Genomic DNA, 23,412 nt, shown 5'->3' on the forward strand with positions numbered 1-23,412 from the left:
ACAGAAAACTTCCCCAAACTGGAAATTCAAATGGACTGGGTGTGTGGGCCTCTCAATAGGAAGTCAGTGAGAGGACTGAAGCATAGGAGGGGTGGCTTGGAGGACCTTCAGGATGTCTTGCAGATGTGAGATTTTAGAATGCAAAGGAATTAGAAGACTCGCTCGGTCCCTACATATGTGGCTGGTACTACGCAGTTTTGGAGAACCAAGATTTAAACTGGTAACATGACTTGGGAGAAATTTACTAATGCCATGTTAATAAACAAAAAAGATATGTGCTATGCATACTCTTTGCATGAGGGAAGCAGAGCTACTGTGCTGCAAGATGAGCCAGCAGAAGTGACAGTCAAGAATGTGGGCTTAGAGTCAGTCTACATGAGTAGCTTGCCCAGAGTACTCCTGAGCCTCTTATCTGTAAACAAGTGTTGCTCTGTGGATTAAATAAGCTTTTGCGGGTAAAGGATTTAGCACAGGCTCTTGAAGATGGTAAGCATTCAAAAATATTAGCTATCTTTCTGAAAACTTTTAAATTTATAATTTTTTCTTAAAAACATAAATGCAAATATTTCTATATCTTCTGCATACTCTATAAAACATGAAAAGAGAAAGTTTTAAATTTGGGTTGCTGGAATATTGAGACTCAGGGAACTTGAAACTTTTTCCATAACCACAGTAAGGCTAAGATTTATTAAGCACTCAGATACATTTCATGTCACATGGTTGGTTTTCAGCTAAGACAGGATTGGAAGCTGAGTTTCCTGAATTTCAGGCTCTATTTTTCCTCACCTACAATGGACCATTTTGCTTGTGCACATAATGGGTTTCTGTTAGAATGAAATATATTTTGTCCTGAATCTGTTTACATTTCAGGAAAAGCATACCAGTTCTGGACCAGAGCTTGTCATATTCGAGATAAAATATCTCTCCCAAATATCCCTCCCTCGCACATTCGATTTCTGATTGGCTACCCTCCCTTTTCTCCTCCTTCTTCTCTGGTTTTTATTTCTACTGTCCAGATCACATGTTTACCTTTTCTGCCTTTTTTTTCTTCTCTAGCTCCCTCTTTTCTCTCACTGAATTTCCCCTTCTCCTGTTTCCCTCTCTATGTACCGACACTGATTTTTACTACTTACGTTCTTAAATTTCTGACCAAGAAGTACCCAGTGAAGACACAGCATATAATTAACATGGAGTTAGATTGGCTGTGGATTAAATCATGCTCCAGAAGCTTAGCAACAACATTAGAATGGTAACGTTGGTGCCAAAGGATTCAACCAGCAATGGCAGCTAGCGCAGGGCTCGATGAGGTTGCAAAAGGGAACACCACACCAGTCTTGGTCACCTTGGTTAGAACCCAGCCCTTGGATTCAGGCAGACCTGGTTCAAGTTCTGACTCTGCACTTCCTAAGTGTTTCCTCATCTGTAAAGTGGGAAAATACCACAGACCTCCAAGGACAGTTGAGAGGATTAAAGAAGACATGTTTCTTTGGCTCAGTTCCTGCCACATGGTGTGAGCTACATGATGGTAGTAGTAACTAAGGTGATGATTGGCAACTATATCCACCTCTTCTATAACTCCTTTCTTTCCTGCTCCCTCCCTCCATGCCCAATCCGTGAGAACAATCATTCCACTTGGTTACACTGGCTTAATTCTCCAGGCTTTGGGATAGCAACTGGAATGGGAAGGTAGGAATCCCAGGAATATCTCAGCTACAAAACTTTATGTTGTGAAAAAAATCCTAGTGTTTGAAAAGCTGCAGAAAACAAGAACAAAACAATAAAAAGAAATATGTTTAACTGCAAATTATTATTTTTCTTTCTAATACAAAGAGAAGTAAAAGAGGGAGATAGTAAATGTTTCTTTTTCCCCTGTTAAAATGCAGCCTCCTGCATCCTGGATACTTTTTAATCACCTCTCAATAGGAAGAAAACACTGCTGTCTTCTTCCATTGTTCTCTCCCTCTATTCCTCCTTCCCTTACACATCAAGCCAATCTACTTGGCTTTCTCTCATCTGTGGGAATTGATGACTCTGAGGAGAAATTTGGAATCCAGAAGATTACCTCTCCTGCTTCTCCAGAGAGTTGGGAAGGGAAGTTTTCTCTTCTGCCCCTCCATTTCTCGGCCATTCCTGTTTATTAAGCAAGAGTCCCAGATAAGATTTATTGCCACTCTGCCTTTCTCATATCCAGGCAGCTCGTTAATATCACAGACGAACACCTTTCCTGAACACAGCCCTGCAGAGTTCTATTCCTGCTCTGTGCCCCGTGATTCTGCTGTATCGCCTTGGCAACCAATTAAAATACTTTAATGTGTAGAGGGATATCATTCTTAATTCTGCAAAAACCAGGGCAACCTGCTCAGAAGGCTTTGGCATGCCAGTCAGTTGGTGTTCTTCTTGGTATCTGGCTGCATTCTGGTTTGACTTCTTTTTTCACCTCCCAATTACCTCTGAATCCCCTGCAAGCACCTACATGTCATTCCTAACACACCTGGCCTCAAGTCAAGCAACACCCTCATCAACAAGGCAGGGGCTGGAAGAGATCCTGGGGACAAAATGGCTGATATGTCTCCTTTCGTTTAGCCTCAAGGGAAGATACCAGGAGCTCAGCCATGAGGCTGGCTAATCTAACTGCAGTTTCTTGCAATATGGCAAACATTATGCATTCAGTAATTAAGTATTTAGTAAATGCTGATTGCATTTCAGGCCCTGTGTTAGGTACAAAAGAGGACAAGACACCTCCTTACCTGTAGAGCTTATAGTCTAGTAGAAAAGAGACGTGAACAGACAGCATTGTACTGTCTGATACGTGCTGTGGAGGCTGGAGGGTAGCACTGGAGGCTCTGGGAACCTGAGGGGGAACCTGAGGAGGAACCTAAGACCGACCTGGGTTTGGGACAGAGGGCTGACTTCTGGAGGAACAGAGGCTACACTGGTACCTGGGGATGGGTTGCCGTCAGCCACATGGCGAGTTTCCCAAGTAGCTGGACAGTTTCATTCCTACCTTCTCTAACACTGGCCGTTTGTCTGATGCTCTCAGCTTGGTGGTCTGCTTCAGATACCCTGGTATTATTTGCCTTATTTCTCCTGCTTCCAGGCTAATGTTTTCCTAATAGCCTTTCAGGAAAGGGTGACAGCGAATGATCCACGTTCTCTCACGTCTACTCTTGGTCCCTCTATGCTGTGCATGCAAGTGCTACCTGAGAGGCACATTTTCCAAAGCCAGTGGTGTTAGGGCCCTGAGGCCTGGACTCACCACCCAACTTACGTGCCTGCAATGCATTCTGAGGTTTGCAATCCTCAGTGTCATGGGTTTCTGTTGATGCCTATTTTTTAAAAGTACAACCTTAAAATCTTCCCTAAACATTCCCACAACTAGAGGGATGATAAATTTTGATGTGTCATCATATTTTCCTATTTTGTTTTATTAATATTTACACTTACAGAACACAAACCTCTTGTATAAAGTGGAGATACCAGTAGCACCATTCTCAGTGGGTTGTGTGTAGAGTTAAATGACATTCTGTAGGTAGAGCCCAGTGACTGATACATAGTAAGTCCTCCATACATATACTTTGTTTGTAGAGTTGACCAGTTCTTCATCTGTGCTCTTGTAACACATGTGAACACCTTTATTTTAAGATTAACTGCATCATGCATAATAAGTAGGATGCAGTTAATAACTCTTAAAATAAACTTTAAAGTTTAAGTGGTATGTGGTTTACATAAAAGATCACAAGTTATTTGAGGACATGGATCCTGTCTCTCTCACTTTTGGAGCCCAAGCAAAGGGATTTTACCCATCAAAGGCATCTTATATGTGTCTGTTGAACAAGTGAGACCTGGGAAATATTAATAATAACAATGTCTGACATTGATTGCCGCTGAGCTTACTATGAGTCAGGTCCTGTGCTACGAGCTTTATAAGAATTATCTTGATATATCCTCCAAGTGATGCCATGATTTTTATTATCCCCATGTCTATAGCACAGGGAAATAGCAGTCCACCTGTGGTAGGCATGACAGCATGTGAAAAGAGAAACCTACCTGTAGGAGTACAAGCAGATAGTTAACCATACTGGGAGCTTATTTGGTGCCAAGCCCTGTGCTAAGCACTTTGTAGGCATCATCTCATTAAATCCTCCCAATAACCATATGAGGTGAGTCTTACTATTTCTATTTCATAGTGACAACGTTCAGAGTCACTAAGTAACTTGCCCAGAAGCACACAGCCATTACTTATGAGAAGCATTATCTTGTAAACATTAAGTAAACATTATCTTGTTTACTTGTATCATCAGATGTCTAAAGTCAGAAGCAGCAGAAAATTGGAATACATATTTTAAAAATAATACTAAAATACCTATTCCTATTATTCAGAAATAATTTTAAATATATTATATTTTTACCTAATTTTATCAGTTTTTTCAACAATTATATTTTTTATTGTGGTAAAATACACATAGCATAAAATCTACCATGTTAGCCTTTGCTGAGTGTTCAGTTCAGCAGCATTAAGCACCTTGATCTTGTTATGCACGTATCACCACTATCCATCTCCAGAACTTTGTCATCACCCCATACTGAAACTTCTCATTATATATATATATATACACACACACACTATATACACACACACCCACACACACATACATACATACCAGAGGCTGGGGAGAGGAGAGAATGGGAAGTTATTGTTCAATGGATACAGAGTTTCAGTATGGGGTGGTGACAAAGTTCTGGAGATGGATAGTGGTGACGCTTGCATAACAAGATCAATGTACTTAATGCTGCTGAACTGAACACTTAACAAAGGCTAACATGGTAGATTTTATGCTATGTGTATTTTACCACAATAAAAAATATAATTGTTGAAAAAAACTGATAAAATTAGGGCTTTGGCAGCATGAGTACAGTGGCCATGTTTCTACAGGAAACACTGTCTTCCTTTCATGTTGGAGGCCAGGTCAGTTCAACTCATAAACTCAGTGGCAAATTCTTTCAGAGCCTCTTCCTTTCTGTCACTGGTATCCCTACGACTAAGTGTCAATTAAGATGAAACGTTTCTCTCAAGATCAAAGAGCACATGAAATTTGTGGTGTATGATGGAAGAGTTTAGACATGCAGAGTGGCATTGCTATCTTCTTAGGGTTAGCGACTCATGAGCTAAGAGATCTTGAAGCTAGCCCGCTGTATTTTCCTGAGAACGATGTTCATCACCCAAAAAGGTATTCAGTAAGGTGATTCACAGCAAGGATGTTTCAGCCACCACATGACTTTACACCTAATAAAGTGTGCCACTTGTTTCCCAAATAGCTCTGTAATGGCTCAATTCATAAAGGGTTCATTTCTGCATAATGAGGAGTTACTTCATGATCCCATGAGGTCTACTACAGGCATGATTGTGTTTATTTATTTACTCTTTCATTAAAAAAAATTCCTAATATGGGTGAAGCTGTGAGCTGGGTGCTCTGAGCACAGTATTCAGAGATAAGATGAGTTGCCTGTTCTGTTTGTGCTTGGAAAAAAGGTTGAAGAAATGACAGAGATCTGAGATGCACTCAGCTACTATTTGAGTCTTGGAGTCTGAGCTCATGAGTGTCCCTGGTGTGAGCTTTCAAGACAGCCTGGTACATAGCAGGCACTTAGGAACAGTTTGTCGAATGCTCTGGCTTCTGAGCTGGGTATCTGGAGCAGTGTGACCCTGGGTACTGGCACAGGCCTCAGTTGCAGGAAGCAGCTCATGGTGAACAGAATTATCTTTCCCCGTCCATGTTATATCACTTGCTTTGGATGTTCTTGCTGGTGTTCACGTGTGCTAGGGGTTTCAGGTAACCTGACATTTCAATGGAAAAGAATGGCCTTGTCTGCCAGGAACATGGAGACTGTTCCTCAGTTACCCAGTAAGCTCGGTCACCTGCTTGGAGTAGAGGCAACTTCTTGTTTGGCTGCACTGCATCCAGGAAGTTGCTGTAGATACATCTGATAGTCCTCATGATGGCAGGCAACGAGTCTGGCGTGAGGGCTGCTGGAGAGACTTTATTACAGAGAACGCTGACATGCATCTTCCTGGTGGTATCTAGTCACCTTGATAGGAAGGCAAGTATCTAGTCATTCTGCCTCTCCTCTATCTGTTTCCTTCCCTTCTCCTTCAGCTTCCATTCTCATTCAAGATATCCCTGCCCTATCCTGCCTTTTCTAGGTCCACATGCTCAGAACGGACCCTGCCTTTTCTTCCCTTGACCATACACTTCTTGACTTTCAAAACATCTTTTTGTTTTTCTAGGAAGTTTCTTTCTATCAATCAAGCTTCATTTTGTTCAAACTGAATTGCCTCACCACCTGATATTTTCATAAACCATCATTTCTTGAGTCTAAGAATTCTTTGTCTTAATCAAGTTTATTGGGTTATAATTTATATGCAAAAATGTACCCAGTTTAAGTGTCTACTTTGATGTTTTGGTAAAACTATATACCATTGCATACAACATTTTCATTATCCAAAAAAATCACTATGGTTTATGGTTTTGTCTTTTCTACAATTTTATATAAGTGGAATAAGACAATATGTACTCTTTGGTAAGACACTTCTTTTTTCACATCTTAACATTTCTAAAATTGGATGCATCCTACAGTGAGCATGTAACATAGTAGTGTTTCTGTTTCCCTCTAAGAACTATAACTAAATAGACAATATGTCTTATAATGAATACCTTAAAATCAATATCAATATCCCTAATTTATATATATATATATAGATGTCAATATGTATATATATGTTTGTATACATGTGTACTGACTGGTTGGTTTACCAACTAGTCTTGATTGGTTTTTGCACTGAGGAGGTGAGAATCCTTGCTTTGCTGTGTACGTTACCATAGTGCCTATAGCTGAAAACTGGTAGGAACTAAAATACTGCAGAGGGTGGCAATAGTGACTTTCCAACAGTTTCCTAAAAATATCTTTTGCGTTATGACTGAGCATGTGAAGTCTGAGACAGCCTTTCTCAAATTTTGTTCCATGGACAATTAATATTACTAAGAGGCTAATACAATAAAAGGGAGAAGAAAGGGGGTGTCAAAGCCATAGAAATTTGGGAAGTGCTTCTTATTAAGATCCCACTTAGAAATTCACAATTCATTAGCATGCTAAAACTTGCAAAAAGTTTTGCAGCAAAGGGAAAATGTTTAGTTTTACTTTAATCTCAGGTTTGTTTGACACTGGCACTTTGTGGCACACCCATTACCAGAATTCACCATGTGAAAGGCTGGTCTAAAGTACAAGCTTGAATAAACAGAAGGAGAAAGAAAGGGAGAACCAGGTGTGGTGTGTGCCTGTAGCTGCAGCTACTCAGGAAGCTGAGGCAGGAGGATTGCTTGAGCCCAGGAGTTCGAGGCCGCAGCAAGCTATGATTGGGCCACTGTGCTGCACTGCACTGTGACAGAGTGAGGCCCTGTCTCTAAAGCATAATTTTTTTTTAAAGGGAAAAGAAATTGAGTAAAGTTGTCCAGGTTGAGTATCCCTTGGGACCAGAGGAGTTTCAGATTTCAGATTTTTTTTGGATTTTGGAATATTTGCAGAATACATATCAGTTAAGCATCTCAAATTGAAGAATCTAAACTCTGAAATTCAAAATACTTCGATGAACACTTCCTTTGAGCCTCACGTCAGTGCTCAAAAAGTGTTGGATTTTGGAGCATTTTGGATGTCAGATTTTCAAAGTATGCACAACCTATAGTTGAGCTGGTCCCAGCTAAGCCCAAAATGATGTAATGGTGCTTGCATTGGGCCAGATGAGGATGCTCCTCAAGAGTCAAGGGCTAAATAGGCACTTTTCTTCTCTCTTAAGTCTTTTTGTAGTATGAAGGGACAGGTGGGAAGGCAACTTTTCCTAAGAGGAAATGAAACAACACAAAAATATATATTGGCCAATCCCTTAGGTAACATGTCCCTAATGCACATGGCAGATAATTGAGGTTGAGTAAGAAAAACCTTATGCCCCACCCATTGCCTCAGAGCTTAGGCCATCCTGTGGGGAATGAGCTGTTTGTTGTGTTTGTGCACTGCTTGGCCAGACACCTTTAACTGATAAAACAAAACCAAAAACAAACAACTGAAGTAGGTAATGGAACGACTGTCTACGACAGGGAGGAGCCCACTGCAGGGATTACCCTGATCACTTAAATGATAGTGAAGTTTTTCTCAGAAATAGCATTGATCCAATACACATAGAAATGAAAGGAAATCAGAGTGGGTCAGGTGAAAATCAGGCAGAGCCTAAACGAAATGTGCAAGAGCTTACTTTCCTTTCCTAAAATATTGTCATACAGTGAAATAGACTTTTTTCTCTTGGCATTTATTTCTATGAATTTTAACACATACACAGTTTCATTTAATTACTACCACAATCAGGATATGTAACAGTTCTATCACCTCATTCTGCCCCTTTTTGGTCACATCCTCCCCCAATCCATAACCCCTGGCAACCACTGATCTATTTCTCATCACTACAGTTTTGTCTTTTTGAGAACTCCCTTTCCTTTTGCAATAATCTTTGGTTCCTTTTTTTTTTTTTTTTTTTTAATGGGGATCCCTGGATGTTTCTTTGTGTGTGCAAAGAACTCCAGTGCCAGCCAACTTTCTCTTCTATTGTTACTCTTTTGTTATTTACTGTTGCTAACGTTTATTAGCTTCTGTTATATGCCAGGCACTTGTGCTAAGCTCTTTATATATATTATCTCATTTTAATCTCACAATAGCTGTATGATATATGTAAGCCTTTATTATTTCCATTATACAAATCTAGAAACTGAGGATCAGAGAGGTTAAGTGACTTGCCTAAGGCCTCACAGCTAACAAACAGTTGAATCCCGGCACAAATACAGCCCACTTCACCATAAATCCTTAAACACTACAGTAAGCAATAAAAGGGAGAAGACTAACTAGAAAAGAGGTGCACTGAGAGAGATTGGAGGCAATGTCAATGTGGGGCCATGTGGTTATTAAAAATGTTTGTAAATATGTGTGAAGCTGGAGAACCATCTGGGTCTCTTGACTTCTCAACCTCAGCCCCTACCTTTATGTCTTCCTCCACCTGCTACATATGGTACTTGCTGTCCCAGATGGCACCTATCTGCTGTTTTCAGGGGCCTGGGATGATTTTAATCCCCTTGCAAATTTAGCAAAAATCCCACTGTCTATATCACAGCTCTGTTACAGGACACAACCTCTGAGACCCAGGAAAGGGGCTGGCCCACCTTCTGGTTTCTACCCAACCTCAATTCCCTGATGTGCTTTCTGACCTCATTTTTTTTTTTTCCCCATCAGTTGCTTGCAACAGCAGCTGAAAAGTTTCTAGGACAAAACCACCTGGTCTGTGTACTGGAGGTGGCAGGTGTGTTCTTGCTGATAAGGGGCAAGTAGGACAGAAATGCGTGTGATTGGCATGATACTAGCAATGTAGGGAGAAAGTCCACCCCTGCAGAACCCATGGCAACATTTGTGTTGGGGAATAGAGTGAGAAGCAGGAAAAAGCGAAAGATAGAAAAGTGAGTGAAGAATTGATGACACTGAGGAAGTAGACCAGGTTCTTGCCCTGTGTATGGTTTTCCTTTGAATGTGCTGTTTGGGGAAAGTGAAGTTGGTTAGGGAGTTTTCTTCTAGAATGGATCATAGCGCCTTAAGGGTTCTGGAAGTGAGCTGCGAAGCCAGCACATGTTGGGAAGAATCACACATCTGAATCATGGCCATGGATCATGAGGAGACAAACAAAGCAATGCAAAAATCAGGGTACCAAGCACCGTCTTTGGATGGCACTTGCTTAACAAGGGGCTGGAAGGGTGTGTGTAATTTAGAGTAGAAAGTATTGAGTTACTTCAATAACAACCACAGCTAACATTTACTGAGCACTTAATATGAGCCGTCTCTGTGCTCAGAGCTAAGTGACATGAATCATCTCACTTAATTCTTAAAACAACCCTCTGAGGTAGGTACTACCATTATCTCCAATTTACAGATGGGGAATTGGAGGACCTGAGGTTTAAGTGATTCACCCAAAGTGCACAACTGTTGAGGGGCAGAGTCAGGATTTGAATTTGGGTATTTCTCAAACCCAAGTCCATAGATTCTTAACTTCTCTTCTTTACCACCTATCCTAAGAGAAATATTACTAAAGTGTAACAGAATGAGGAGGAAGAGAGACCAGCTATTCAGGATCCTACAATCCTTTTGAAGGCTTGCCAAGTTCCTTTGCTTTAACTGCATTAGGGAAGGAATAAGAAGAACCAGTGGGATCTGCACCACCCGGGCCTCTTCCTGGAGGAGTCTGGTGATCTTGCCTATTGGTTTGAAATAATTGCACACTGTAGAAACCTACAGCTATTTCTCAAGTTTTCTTTTTACACAATCATCTAGGGAGAGTTTTAGACATGTAGGCACAATAGGCAATTTTTTTTTTCTCTCTATTGGGCTGGCACCATGAGGTGTGACTATTGGTTCCACCCTAGAACACTGGTTGGCACAGGATGCATCAGGCCTCTTTGAGCCAACAAAAAGAGCTTGATGAGCTTGTTTTTTAGATGAGCCTAGGTGAGCAGAACAGACTTTGGGCTTCAAAAGCTCATGGACAGGAAGTTAAATGAACTCTTTCAGGGTGCCAGGTTATCGGCAAGCCCTTTGAAAGAGGTGTTTTACAAAATGGTGCCCTGTGACAACAGGTTATTTATGCTTTCTGAGGGGAGTACTTTATACTTAGTATTATCCTGGCCTGAACTCATCATAGAATCAAGTTTAATAATAATAATACCTATTACACTCTCCTGCAAGGGCTGTAACTCCTTCTACATTTTGTAGCATGCCTCATGCGTGGCAGGACACAATAAACAGTCAATAATAATGTTCCGTGTGATAATGATCTTCCAAATGTCTTTCATCTAAGGCTCTCAAAGTGTTTTGGAGATACTAATTAGCTAAGCCTCACAGGGGCTGTCTGTTTTCATGAAAGACATCTTCCCATTTTACAGAATTTTAAATTGAGACCCAGCAGACATAAGTGGCTTGCCCAAAATCATACAGCATGTCTAAATGAATCTTAATGATGATGCTTTGCATTTACACAGCAGATGTTTTCTAAGGCAGTAAGAGTACGTTGCAAAGATAATTTTCACACTCTCCTAGAATAAGGTGGGTAGCAAGTAGCTTTTGAGTACATTGGCTGAACTGTGGCAGAGAGGGCAAGGAACTCGGGAGGATTTGACCAAGGATGCAAGTCCATTCCTCTGACTCTCTGAGCAGATGGTGGCATCCAGATAACCCTCAGTTCTCTGAACTGTGGGATGCATGGTTACTTTCACAGTTGCAAAAAGATAGGTAATATTTTTGGGAGCAGAGACACGTTGCAAAACAACAGCCATATTGACATCCAGAAATGGGTTTGTTCATATCCCCATTGAGGAAGGCAAAAGGGATGAGAGGAGTCACTTCAAGAAAGGATAGTTAGGAAATAAAGGAATTGGGAGGTGGGGGTGCCAGCTCTGCTCTCTTTGCAGAGCATCTTTCTAGCTCAGGTCCTCTCTGAACACAGGAGCCCTTGAGTTTCAGCCTCACTATAGGACTTGGTCCAGAGCACCTTGGAGGGTGGGCACAGACCATAGTCTGATGTTATAAGTCCCTGCAAAAGAATTCCAGAGAGACCCAATATCTTAATGGCTGTCTATTATGTACGACCAGCTCTCACCTCAGTTCCCTGTTCCAGAAGGGCCCTGGGAATCCTCTATAGTTCAAAAACTTGGGAGCTGTGGTTGCATTCATCGCTACCTTTCCTTTGCAACACAGCCACATTGAGAAAGATGAACACCACAACAACAATAGTCCAAGCTGATAAGGGAACTGCCTGCTCCCAGTGTGACACCGTTTCCTGAGTGAGTGATGATACTCTGTTGAAAGGCAGGTCAGACTTCTGCAAGGTGGGGAAGGGAAGAGGTTGCTAGGTCTTCAGAATTCAAGGGGGATTTGCTGACCCAGAGATAGAGCTCCTTTCTCTACAAACCAGGCATGTTTGAGAACAATTTGCTTCCCCACCCCCACTCTGCCATTTCCAGACCTGTGGATTCTGATTGATGACTAGACCAGGGGTAGTGGAGGGACTTAAAAAGAAAAAGTCCTTTTCTGGAATGTGTTCACATACAAGCACAATGGCAATAAAAAGTCTACAGTGAAGAAATCAAGAATCTACAGTGAAAAAATGTCCCGCTTCTTCCCACTCTCATTTTGAATGTTTAAACATGCCCCATGGGTGGTTTAAGGATGCAGTGAACCCAGGAAGGGGTAGCCCTTAGAAGGAAAATTTTGGAAAGTTGCTCCAAATGCATATCACAAGCCACTCCTCACTCCTGAGTAAGGAAGCAGTCCTGCAAGACCCTCCCACACGCTGTTTCTCTTCCGAGCAGGGAGATGTAGGACCCTGCTGTCAGCATTTAGACTCTAATGCTTGCTCTAGGTAAGACTTCAAGGAATGCAGCTTTGATTTTCTAAGTATGCCAATGGCCCAAGCCACAGCTTTCCGTGTCCACTTTGTTACACTGACTCCAGGGGTGACAGTGCAAATAATTCTGCTGGACTCACAAGGACCATGTCCTTCTTTCCAGATGTGCCCTTACACATTATCCCACCACAAGGCTCATAGCCAGGTCAGATGAAGTCTTTGGGGTGTGCTTTCAGCGCTGGACAGAGCGAGTCCCATTATCCAAACATGAAAAGCATTAATCTCCTGCGAGGCTTAAGTGGGTTTGTTTGGTTTTTTAATTGCAGTGCCTGCTGTGTATCTTCTGTGTATTTCATTCATTTTGCAAAATGAGACACATCTGCAGAGTTCCTATACACAGCTGATGTACTTCACAGCCCAGCCTTTGCTATCAATCAGTCCACCCACATAGACGCTTCCCTCCTGCGCTATCTCCCTCGTCAAGTATCTTGATAGCTTCGAACAGATTATGAATGAGTATTGCCATAATAGCACTTTATGACTAGGGGTGGGAAGATGGATTTGGGTAAAATTAAAAAAAAAAAAACTTGACATTTGGAAATTTCCGAGAGATCTCAAAAGCAACAAGCAGTTGGATTTGTTTTCTCTTTTCTTTCCCCACCCTCCGTGCATTTCCCAGGCACTGGTTTGGCCTCAGAACAGCAGAAATCAAACACCAAAAATATAATCTAAAAGGCTTTCCTTGTTCTACTACTTTCTGGACAAGAGGAAAGGAGAACCTAGGAAGCTTTAGTAGTTCTAAAGAGAATTCTTAGATAGATTAGATAGGCTCAGGCTTCCATTGTATTTGAGTAAAATGATCACTGCCCATAGAAACGTATCACTGGGGAATCACCAACAGCACTCTTGAATGTTTAACTTTTAGTTAAAAGAAGATAATCTCTAGCTCCTTGTATACACAAATCCAACCTCCATATGGGCATGATATTAACAAATAAGATCTCTCTTACCCCATCCATGTGGATTCTGATATTAGGCACTAGCCGGAAAGGACTGGCCTGCAGACGTCTGGGGTTGGTCCTGCTTTTCCTGCCATCCTGCAAGGTCATCATGCCGGGCCTGCGAAAGGAGCCTCCTCTCCCGGAGCTCTGCCCTGAGCGCACTCCATCCAGAAGGCGCACGAGCAGCAGGTTGGCCGGCAGCGCCTCGATGCTGCAAAACACAGGCGTCCTGCATTCAGGGCACCGCAGCTCTTTGTGGGCCTTGAAAACCCTCTGTAGACATGGTTTGCAGAAGGTGTGCTGGCAAGGGAGGACTTTGGCTGTGACATCGAGCTTCTCAAAGCACACAGGGCACTCCAGAAGATCAAGTAATGTGAAATCATCCATTTTATTTCAAAACTCCAGTTCCCACCTGGAGGAGCAGAGTCCACATGGTAAGGTCAGTTGAGCAAGGAGGGCAGAGCTGGCCTCTTGAGAACGTCAGAATTCTTGCCTGCTTGAAGGAGGGAGAGGAGAGAAAAAAAAGTGACTGCTCCGAGAGGTATATCCCACCTACGTCGAGGCAGTGTCTCATAAGGCAGTTTGCAAGTACTTTGTTCCGGCACCCAAGTTTCAAATGACTCATTCTGATTCAAGGCTAGCAGGTATAAGACTCAACTCGTGCTTGCTGTGAGGATCAGAGGAACACTGAGCACAAGACTGACTGTTCATTGCCTATGTGGCCAGGAGAGCAGAGAAATAAACTGCCCTGCTGAAGTGGCTACCTAAGCCCTCTCTACCAGCCAGGGCCAGAAGAGTTCCTTTACCCCTGCCTGGGGAGAAAGCTCCTGGACAGTCACAATTCTTACAACAAAGCCCCCTCCGAACGCTCTTTCTGTGAAGTTATCTCCTCCTCCTCCTTCCCCTAAATCTAAGTGTATCTATTATCTGCATCACATGCAGATTAGTTTAGGTCGGTAAGTTTATCTGAATCTCATGCAGATGTAGAATTATTTCCTTTACAATATACCTTCCCACATGATGCTAGCAATGAAAAATTTCCATTAGAAACCCATTTCCAAACATTATTTTGCCTTAACTACAAGTCAGGGTGCTTGGAAGCTTTGTTTCTTTTCTTTTTTCATCTTTGGTTGTTTTTTTTTTTTTTTTTTCCTCCTCATTCTGATTACCTTAGGCTCAGAGACAATATTCCTCCCACAAGGTAAAGTAGTGCAGCCTGTTTAGTTACTTTGACATTGTTCTCAGTTTCAAATGAAGCAGATAGGAATTCCGGATTGTGGTCACAACCTGTAAAAACCGTACTGGGGCAGCATATACAGGTAGGGATCGTGTGTGTGTGTGTGTGTGTGTGTGTGTGGGTGTGGGTGGGTGTGTGTGGTCTGAAAACAGTGCTTGTTCCAGAAACAAGTTTCCTTTTGGATGTATGAAAAGAAGCCTCCAGTTTAGAAAAGTCTGAGAAGTCAGCTGTCCCTCACAAGTGCCAGGGCTTCAGTGAGCACTGAGCCCAGAGGTTTGGGAAGAAGGCCAGTGGCTCCACTAGCGACTAGTAAGCAGGACAGATATGACGCGAGAATGAGCGATGGCGCCTCGCCTTCCTAAGACTCCTCTCCAAAGATGTCAGCGCGGCGGCGGGCTGGGGAGGCGTGTGGGGGCCACTAACCTTGTGCGTGTAACCTCTGCTGAGTTCAGCTCAGCCCCCTCCTCCGCGCAGCAGGGGTGCGCAGCTCCCTCCAACCGGCTTCCTTTCCCCCAAGCGCCGCTGCTGCCACCGCTTTGAAAACTTTAACCACTCAGTCTTACTCATTTCAAGGGATCGCCTTACCCAGCCCTGTTAACGCTTTCACCGCCAGGCTGCTGCCTACCAACCACGCTTTTGTTGTTGCGGTTGTTAACTTTATGATCTTTCCTTTAGTTAACTGAATTGTTGCTGGGAAAAGATTATAAGAGGTAAAATATAAGCCAGTCCCTAAGGCCAAGTATTTACAAAGTTCATATTTTCACCTTTCCCGTTTTCTCTAGTATCCAAGGAGCCGGAACCTGCTCCATTATAAACATACTAAAGTGATTGTGTTTATTTTAAACCTTCATAAGGATTTCCTGGGAAGGTCAAAAGTAAAAATGGTCAAGCTATGAAAATAAGGATAAGCTGGACACCTAGAAAATGTTGCTCTTTGAAAATCAGTCAATCTCTACATTTAGAGATAAGAGGGACTTTAGTGATCTTTTTGCTCAATCTGTTTAAATTAAGAAACTAGTGTCACATATATACACATACGTGAAAAATCAAAGCACAGAGAAGCTTTTTCAAAAAAGGAAAAGCAGTGGCCTCCAAGCTGTTCTCCTGCCTGTTATCCACTGTAGTCTTTTCATATCCTCAGATTATGCCTATATTTCTGTTTTTTGATTTATCAATAATACATTTCATGTAAAATTACAAAGGTATCCATTTAAGTGAATAATAACAATCTTACTTAATGCCAGGGTAGTCCTTATCTGTGTCAACCACTGTTCTAAATACCTTACCTATGTTAGCCTTTTAACCCTTTAACAACCCAAGGATACACTAAATTGTTCTTTACTTTCATTTTGCAGATGAGGGAACTTGAGACACAGAGAGGGTAAATAACTCATCCCGGGAGTCACAGCTCCACCACAGAAGGCAAGTGGTCTGTGCTCTTAACAATGTCATGGAGTGATATAACTTTAAGAGGCTGGCCGGGTGCGGTGACTCACTCCTGTGATCCCAACATTTTGGGAGGCCGGACGTGGGCAGATCACGAGGTCAGGAGATCGAGACCATCCTAGCCAACATGGTGAAACCCCATTTCTACTAAAAATACAAAAATTAGCTGGGCGTGGTGGCGCATGCCTGTAGTACCAGCTACTCAGGTGGCTGAGGCAGGAGAATCACTTGAACCTGGGAGGCGGAGGCTGCCGTGAGCCGAGATCATGCCACTGCACTCCAGCCAGGGCAACAACAACAACAAAAAGAGGTGAAGAGGTGGTTCAAGGGAGCTAAGCCTCCTCTAAGAGGGCAAGAGGTCAAAAGATAATGGCCAAAACTGGCTTCTCACTTTTTCTAACAGATGAGGCAGCTGTGCCCAGAAAGATCAAGAGATTCTTTGAAGTTGTCCAGTGAGTTAGGGGCAGAATTGGGACTAGAAACTAGGTGTTTGAGGCCAGGTGCAGTGACTCACGCCTGTAATCCCACCACTTTGGAAGGCTGAGGTGGGCAGATTGCTTGAGGTCAGGAGTTTGAGACCAGCCTGGCCAACACGGTGAAGCCCGATCTCTACTAAAAATACAAAAAGTAGCTCAGCATGTTGGCTGGGAGTGCTTGGGAGGCTGAGGCACAAGAATCGCTTGAACCTGGGAGGTGGAGGCTTCAGTGAGCCAAGCTTGTGCCATTGCACTCCAGCCTGGGTGACTAAGACTCCGTCTCAAAAAAAAAAAAAAAAAAAAGAGAAAGAAACTGGGTGTTCTTTTTAAAATTATTGTTATTACTGTATCTTCTCTGTAGACATAAGGATGACAATTATTTATTATGCAGAGAGTGTTCAGATACAGCTCAATGGGAAAATCTTAAGAGGAGATCAGGAGGTCTGAAAACATTATTTACATGTTTGCCACGTTCTTTCATGTTAGTTCCAAAAAAATCAAACATGCATGTGACCCAGAACTTTAGGATGGAGCAGATGGTTATCTCTTTTCTGAGCACTGAGGCCTAATTTTGCTGTAGGTCAATTTCAGAGACCACTTTCAGCTATGACTTTTTTAACGTCACTTTTGGGCTTTGATAATATCACATCCCATTCTGCTTGCCTGTCTCCTTCTATTAATTCCTACTCTTCAGTCTGTGCCATAAAGAAGCTCCTTGCAGTTTACTGTCCTCTTACTCTGTTTCCCACTTAGTAAAGCTGAGTCAATTTCCTTTGCGCCCTGAAGTTGTCTCACTCCTTTAAAAGGGCCACTCTTATGCTGGAACTCCTGTTGCAGAGATTGGCAATATTTTTCATTATTCTTTCTCTTGTTCTTAAACACACTCTATCTCCCTTACATACTCATAGCCGCACCTGTATGCACATGCATGCATACACTTGCGTAAGGGTGCACACACACATAATCTTAATAATAGTAACACCTATGGAGCACTTGCTGTATGCCACTGACCAGTGCTAAGATTCTAAACATATTATCTCATTGAATTCTCCCCACCACCCCATAAGACACTGTAACATTTCCAGGGTTACAAACCTTGTGATCTGAACTCAGTTTGGTCTAATCCCGGGGCCTGTGTTTCTTTTCATTTTATAAAGTCATGTACATATCGTAAGTACAGCCATATATCTTTACTATATAAAACCGCACATGTTTACACATATGCCCATGTTGTACATACCAGCTGATCTCAGCGCCAACCCAAGACAAAATATTGATGTCAGAGAAGGAAATTGGGCCCCTCTGGGTTGTAGTCTACCCATCTCATGGCCCCTCCATACCCCTGTATAGTCAGTGGTCTGAAAAGCTTCGAAACCTCCTATCCCTGAGAAAATGCAGTCAAACCAGCTCAGTCCCCGGAAGGTAGACTAGATCCAGTGCGTTACTCTTTTCTAGGAAATCTGGCGATTGAAAATCCAGTCAAATGGAATCGTGATGGTAGAATTTTATGTTCTAATAGAGGACAGAGAAAAGGTACGCTGAAGCGAGGGGTGGTCTTTCAGCATCTCTCAAACGATACCCTGTAGGTGGTCCCCAACACCGCCCACATGAGGTTAGTCTTGAAGAGAAAGTTTCTTTTGAAACTTTTAAAGAAGGGCGAGGGTTTTAGATGGGGATTTGTTCTGGCTTACCCAAATACTACCTTGGCGTCAAATCAGATGAACATGTATTCTTTAAAAACAAGCAAAAAGGTGAACTATGCATACCTCTTCAGACTCCAGGCCACCTCCCTTCCCCCGCTGTTTCCACCCCACCAACACTCCTGTTTCTATCTATAGTTATAGGGTGATGATTGGCTGCATTCTTTTTAAAAATCTGTATGATATGTCTGAGCTTCTGTTGTGCATATTTATGAGTATATTTAGATTTATGTATGTAAAACACACAAACAAGCAAATCTGGTCATATTGTTTCCTTAGTCAAAACTCTTCAGTAGGTTTCCATGACCTTAGGAGAAAATCAAATCCTTCTTCTGACCTGTCAGGCCCTGCATGATCTGGCTTATGCCCACCTCTCCTGCTTCAGCTTATATCCCCATCACCCCCTCACTCAGCATACTCTTGATCCACTGGGTTTCTCTTCATTCTTAGGATAGTGTTTTTGTCATCAAGTATTTGTTCATGCTCTTCTTTCCGTCTTCAACACACCCTCTTCCTCTTCCTCTCTTCCTAGCTACTCTCTTCCTCCCTGTTTTGCTTTTTTAATCCCATTCTCTGCAAATTTGAGCTTTAAAAAATGTCAATTCCTCCAGGAAGCCTTCTTTGATTCTCATGAGTAGAAAGTTTGTCATCCTACACTTCTCCTTTATAACAGCTATCACAACTGTAACTCAGAAATTATTTTATAATGATTTATTTAATGCCCAACTCCCCAAAACAGACTGTAAACTCCAAGAGAGGAAGGACCTTATGTGTCTTGTTGCTCTTCTGTTCTCCTGTATTTAACACAGTGGCTGGCATGTGGTTGATACTCACTAAATGTTGAATGGGTTTATTGATAACTAAATGAATGAGTGATGTTCTTAAAAATTTGTGTTTGGGCAGGTGTACACCAAATGGTTGGTAATGGTTTTATATTAGACACCTCTTGAGTGTCACTTTCAGTGTTCTCAACCACACCTCTTATTTAAGCTAAGAATTTCCCAGATTCAGGCCACATACAGAGATGCTACCTGGCAGTGTCTATCCTCAAGATCCAGTCACGTACTTCTTGCCTCCTGCCCTAGAGCTTCTCTGATGTTGCAGCATGGGACACACATGAGAACTTGCTTCACACACACATGTGCATGATCCAGAAGTGTGGACCGTCTTTGACTAATGGAAAATCTGTGGATACATTTTCCGCTTTTATCCCCTGGGCAGGTGGTCCTGAGATGTCATGAAGTTCTTCCGAAGGTCTCATGGGATGAGTACCATTCATCCATAGGGGGCTGACACAATAATGCATCTTTGTGCTGGCTTTCTCTCATTCCATTTCACTCCCCCATCCCCAACTCCTGCTCCCAAATAAATCACTTTCAAGGAAGCAAGCCTTTGTCTCAGGCTAAGACAGTTTCTTTCCAATTAAAAGTTAAATCACACACAAGTGTGCAGATAAGTTTTGCCAATCAAATTTGCTTACGTATTAGAATTATGATTTTAGAGGTATACTATTTTCATTTGACTGGCTCTTAGCCACTTGGTGGTCTCAGGCTCTGCCATAAAGTTACTCATTTGTAAAGCACTCCTTAAATCCATCAAAGGAGTTGAGGTATTTGGAAATCTAAAGTGTTAGAGCTGCAGGTCATGAAACCTCTCTTGATCATCGCTGGACGTTCGTTGCTGAAGGTTGTGTTTTGTACATCTTTGCTCTCTTCCCTTAGTACCTAGTATAAATCTAGGTATGTTTTAAATATTTAAATAGACCTATGTTATCTGTTTCTGTGATGCTGACCTTGCTCATATGATTTGATTTTCTAGTGATACTGAGAAAGCTTCGGGACAATTGAAGAGGAGGCATGACTGGAGGACAACAGTGGAAATGTGAAGAAAATTGGACTGACAGGCGTTGAGTGGCTATTAAATACTCTGTCTTTCTTTTAAAGGATACAGGCCTGGGATTAAGTCAGATGTGAGATTTCCTCTCCAATCGAGGGGATGTTTGCAGGTGAGGAGTGTACTTTAAAATATTCCCATGCAATCACCAGACCCGCAGTAAAGTGACCCAGACTCCTGGCCAGGACAAAGAGGCATTATAAATTTTCTGGAGATGACTTATGGTTCTTAAATTTAACAGGAAACAGTTTGAACCAGCAGTCAAGAGCATGGTTTTGGGCCAGGTGCGGTGGCTTATGCCTGTAATTCCAGTGCTTTGGGAGGCTGAGGCGGGCGGATGGCTTGAGTTCAGGAGTTCAAGACAAGCCTGGGCAACATGGCAAAATCCTGTCTCTACAAAAAATACAAAAATTAACTGGGCGTGGTGGCATATGTCTGTAGTGCCAGCTACTAGGGAGGCTGAGGTGGGAGGATCACTTGAGTCCAGGAGGTTGAGGCTGCAGTGAACTGAGATTGCGCCACTGCACTCCAGCCTGGGTGACAAAGTGAGACCCTGTCCAAAACAAAACATAACACAGCAAAACAAAACAAACAGACAAAAAGCCCCATGGTTTTGGAGTCTAACAGACCTTGTTTGAATCCCAGCTCTGCCAGCTGATAGATAGATAGATAGATAGATAGATAGATAGATCACTTAGGCAAATTACTCTATTCCTCTGTTCCTTGGATTCCTCACGGATAAAGTGAGGACACTAGTAGGACTTACTTCATTGAGATGTTCTGGAGAGTCAGTTGAGATGATGTATATAATAGTGCTTAATAGATATAGGCTTCTTATCTTCTTTCTTCTTTTTCTATAAGCAGATCTCATAAAAGAAGCAGATGCCAGATGGTTCTCATTCTAACGCAAACTAATCCAAAGAAAAACATGCTAGGCCTTGTGATTGCTCAGTTCTTTATTGATCAAAATGCTCTTACACAATGTATCCCTAACCTCCGTCATTTGCGTTTTATCTTTATGCCTTTTGCCGTAATCATGTACTTTTTTAAAATATTAAATCATTTTTAATTGAAATAATTTATTTTAAAGGGAAATTACAAAATACTACTATAAAAGGGAAACCGGTTTCATTTGCTGCAATTTGAAGGTGAAGGTAAATGCACATTTGATTAAAACAATAAAATGTCATTGAATCCCAGTTAAATGCTATTGCCTGCCTAGATCTGAACTTGAGACCTGAGCAATTTGTGTTAAAAAGAGAGTAGTGGCTCATGCCTATAATCCCAGCACTTCGGGAGGCCAAGGTGGGCAAATCACTTGAGGCCGGAAGTTTAAGACCAGCCTGGGCAACGTGGCGAAACCCCATCTCTACTAAAAATACAAAGGTTAGTAGGGTGTGGTGGCACATGCCTGTAATCTCAGCTACTTGGGAAGCTGAGACACGAGAATCAGTTGAATCTGGGAGGCAGAGGCTGCAGTGAGCCGAGATCACACCACTGCACTCCAGTCTGGGTGACAAAGCAAGAATCTGTCTCAAAAAAATTGCTTTTAAGTAAAAATAAATACATAAATAAATAAATAAAGACTAGCCCTAAACTGAAGCTTTCTCCTTGGTGTTATCAGAAAAGTAAAGGAGGAATGAAAAGAGAATAACTTTCTTCTAGTGTGATTCAGTGTTATTCCTTTTGGGTTAGGGTACCCCAGGCTATAGGAGGCTCTGATCTAGTGTATCATAAAGAAACCAACTGATTGTGAAGAACCAAAAAAAGACAGGAACCTCCCCATTTCTGTGCCATAAATGGGGGTTTACCCACTCTACAGCTGGTGAGAGATTCTTAGGTGCACTTCTTCCTCTTGATTGTCAAAGAAAAGAATAGTCTACGAAGTGTGTTTGTATTCTTTACAGATTAGAAGGAAGTTCTAAAGGCAGATTTGTGAGAGGAGAAAGTAGGAAAGTAAGTAAGAATGCATCTTTTCATTCTATTATTATTGGAAAATAATTCTGCTGGTAAAATCCAAGCAATTGGATTTTAACTGTAAAACTGTAACTGGAGTCTAGTTAATTGTATTGTGCCAATGCCAGTTTCCTAGTTTTTATAATCTATTATGGTTATTTGAAAAGTTATCATTAGGGGAAGCTGTGTGAAGGGTACAAGGGACTTTTCTGTACCATTTTTGCAATGTCTTATGAGTCTATAATTATTTCAAAATGAAAAGTTAAAAAAAGTTTAAAAAGCAGTAGATAACTAAAGCCTTAAAAATATGATCTCACTTCTCACCTCTTGATCCTAAAATACCACTTCTATAAATGTATAGCAACATAACAGATATATATCCAAGTGTGTTCCTCATAGCATTACTTATACTAGTGAAAAGTTAAAAAAAAGCGTCATGTCCAACAATAAGGGAGTATGTAAATAAATAGTGATAGATATAGATATATATATATCTATATATATGGGGAAATATGATGCAACTATTAAAAATGATAAGGAGACATATATTTAATGATGTGAAGGATCATTCACAAGTAAGTGAATATTGAAACTTAAGTTATATTAGTTCAGGTTATTTAAAAATGATACACACACATATATACATATATATATATATATATATATAATCAAGACAAGAAGAATGTATACCAAAATGTTAGCAATGCTTATTTCTAGCCACTGGGCTTATTAGTTGATTTTAATTTTTAAAAATTTTGCTCATGTGTATTTGTAATTTTTCTATAATGAATGTATATTCTAGTGTAATACATTTTTAAAAGATATTAAAAATGCTTAAGACATTATATATTTACTAAAACATCTGTAACAGGGGGAGTTAAATCCTATAACCCTAATAGCTTATGCGTTATAGTTGATATGATAGCCATTAAAAAAATAATAAACTTCACAGCTCTGAAACTGCTGTAAGTAGATGTTAATCCATAACAGAGACTGTACCTTACTAAAGAAAAGTAAGTGATAAATCCTTTCACTCCTAATCTGTCTTTCTCCCTTTCTTTTACTGTTTCCTTTCTGATGAAATCAGTAAATGTTTTGATTCAAAACCAGGAGCAGGATGCAACCTTAATTCTTACTAAACTCAGGGCAAGTCTGTGCAAAAGCTGACAGTTTGCCTAGGTGACTGAGTAACCACAATCTTGTTTTTTTGGTCACACAAGTG

At 41.4% G+C, this 23,412-nt stretch overlaps 2 protein-coding genes across 9 annotated transcripts in view; one reads left to right on the forward strand and one right to left on the reverse strand.

Annotated features, from left to right (window-relative positions):
• SH3RF2 (SH3 domain containing ring finger 2) overlaps window positions 1-15,274 on the reverse strand; it is a 145,806-nt gene extending 130,532 nt beyond the window's left edge. Inside the window, exons 1-2 of one of the 5 annotated variants that reach the window (XM_033180774.1) lie at window positions 15,143-15,274; window positions 13,492-13,975 (exon numbers count right to left, since the gene is read on the reverse strand). In XM_033180774.1, the coding sequence (XP_033036665.1) occupies window positions 13,492-13,869 (378 nt within the window). In that variant the 5' untranslated portion in view covers window positions 13,870-13,975; window positions 15,143-15,274. Of the gene's footprint in view, window positions 1-13,491; window positions 13,979-15,142 lie in introns of those variants that run through there. The other 4 variants (XM_033180775.1, XM_033180777.1, XM_033180778.1 and 1 more) reach the window with 4 other exon arrangements.
• GRXCR2 (glutaredoxin and cysteine rich domain containing 2) overlaps window positions 1-23,412 on the forward strand; it is an 87,526-nt gene that overhangs the window by 1,784 nt on the left and 62,330 nt on the right. For 2 of the 4 annotated variants that reach the window (XR_004430016.1, XR_004430014.1), the window contains exons 1-2: window positions 14,707-14,801; window positions 20,160-20,346. The gene's annotated coding sequence lies outside the window, so the exon portion shown is untranslated. Of the gene's footprint in view, window positions 1-14,706; window positions 14,802-16,074; window positions 16,101-20,159; window positions 20,347-21,098; window positions 21,509-23,412 lie in introns of those variants that run through there. The other 2 variants (XR_004430015.1, XR_004430017.1) reach the window with 2 other exon arrangements.

The sequence above is a fragment of the Trachypithecus francoisi genome, unplaced genomic scaffold (assembly GCF_009764315.1).
Source record: "Trachypithecus francoisi isolate TF-2019V2 unplaced genomic scaffold, Tfra_2.0 Lachesis_group2, whole genome shotgun sequence".
Classification (NCBI taxonomy): domain Eukaryota; kingdom Metazoa; phylum Chordata; class Mammalia; order Primates; family Cercopithecidae; genus Trachypithecus; species Trachypithecus francoisi.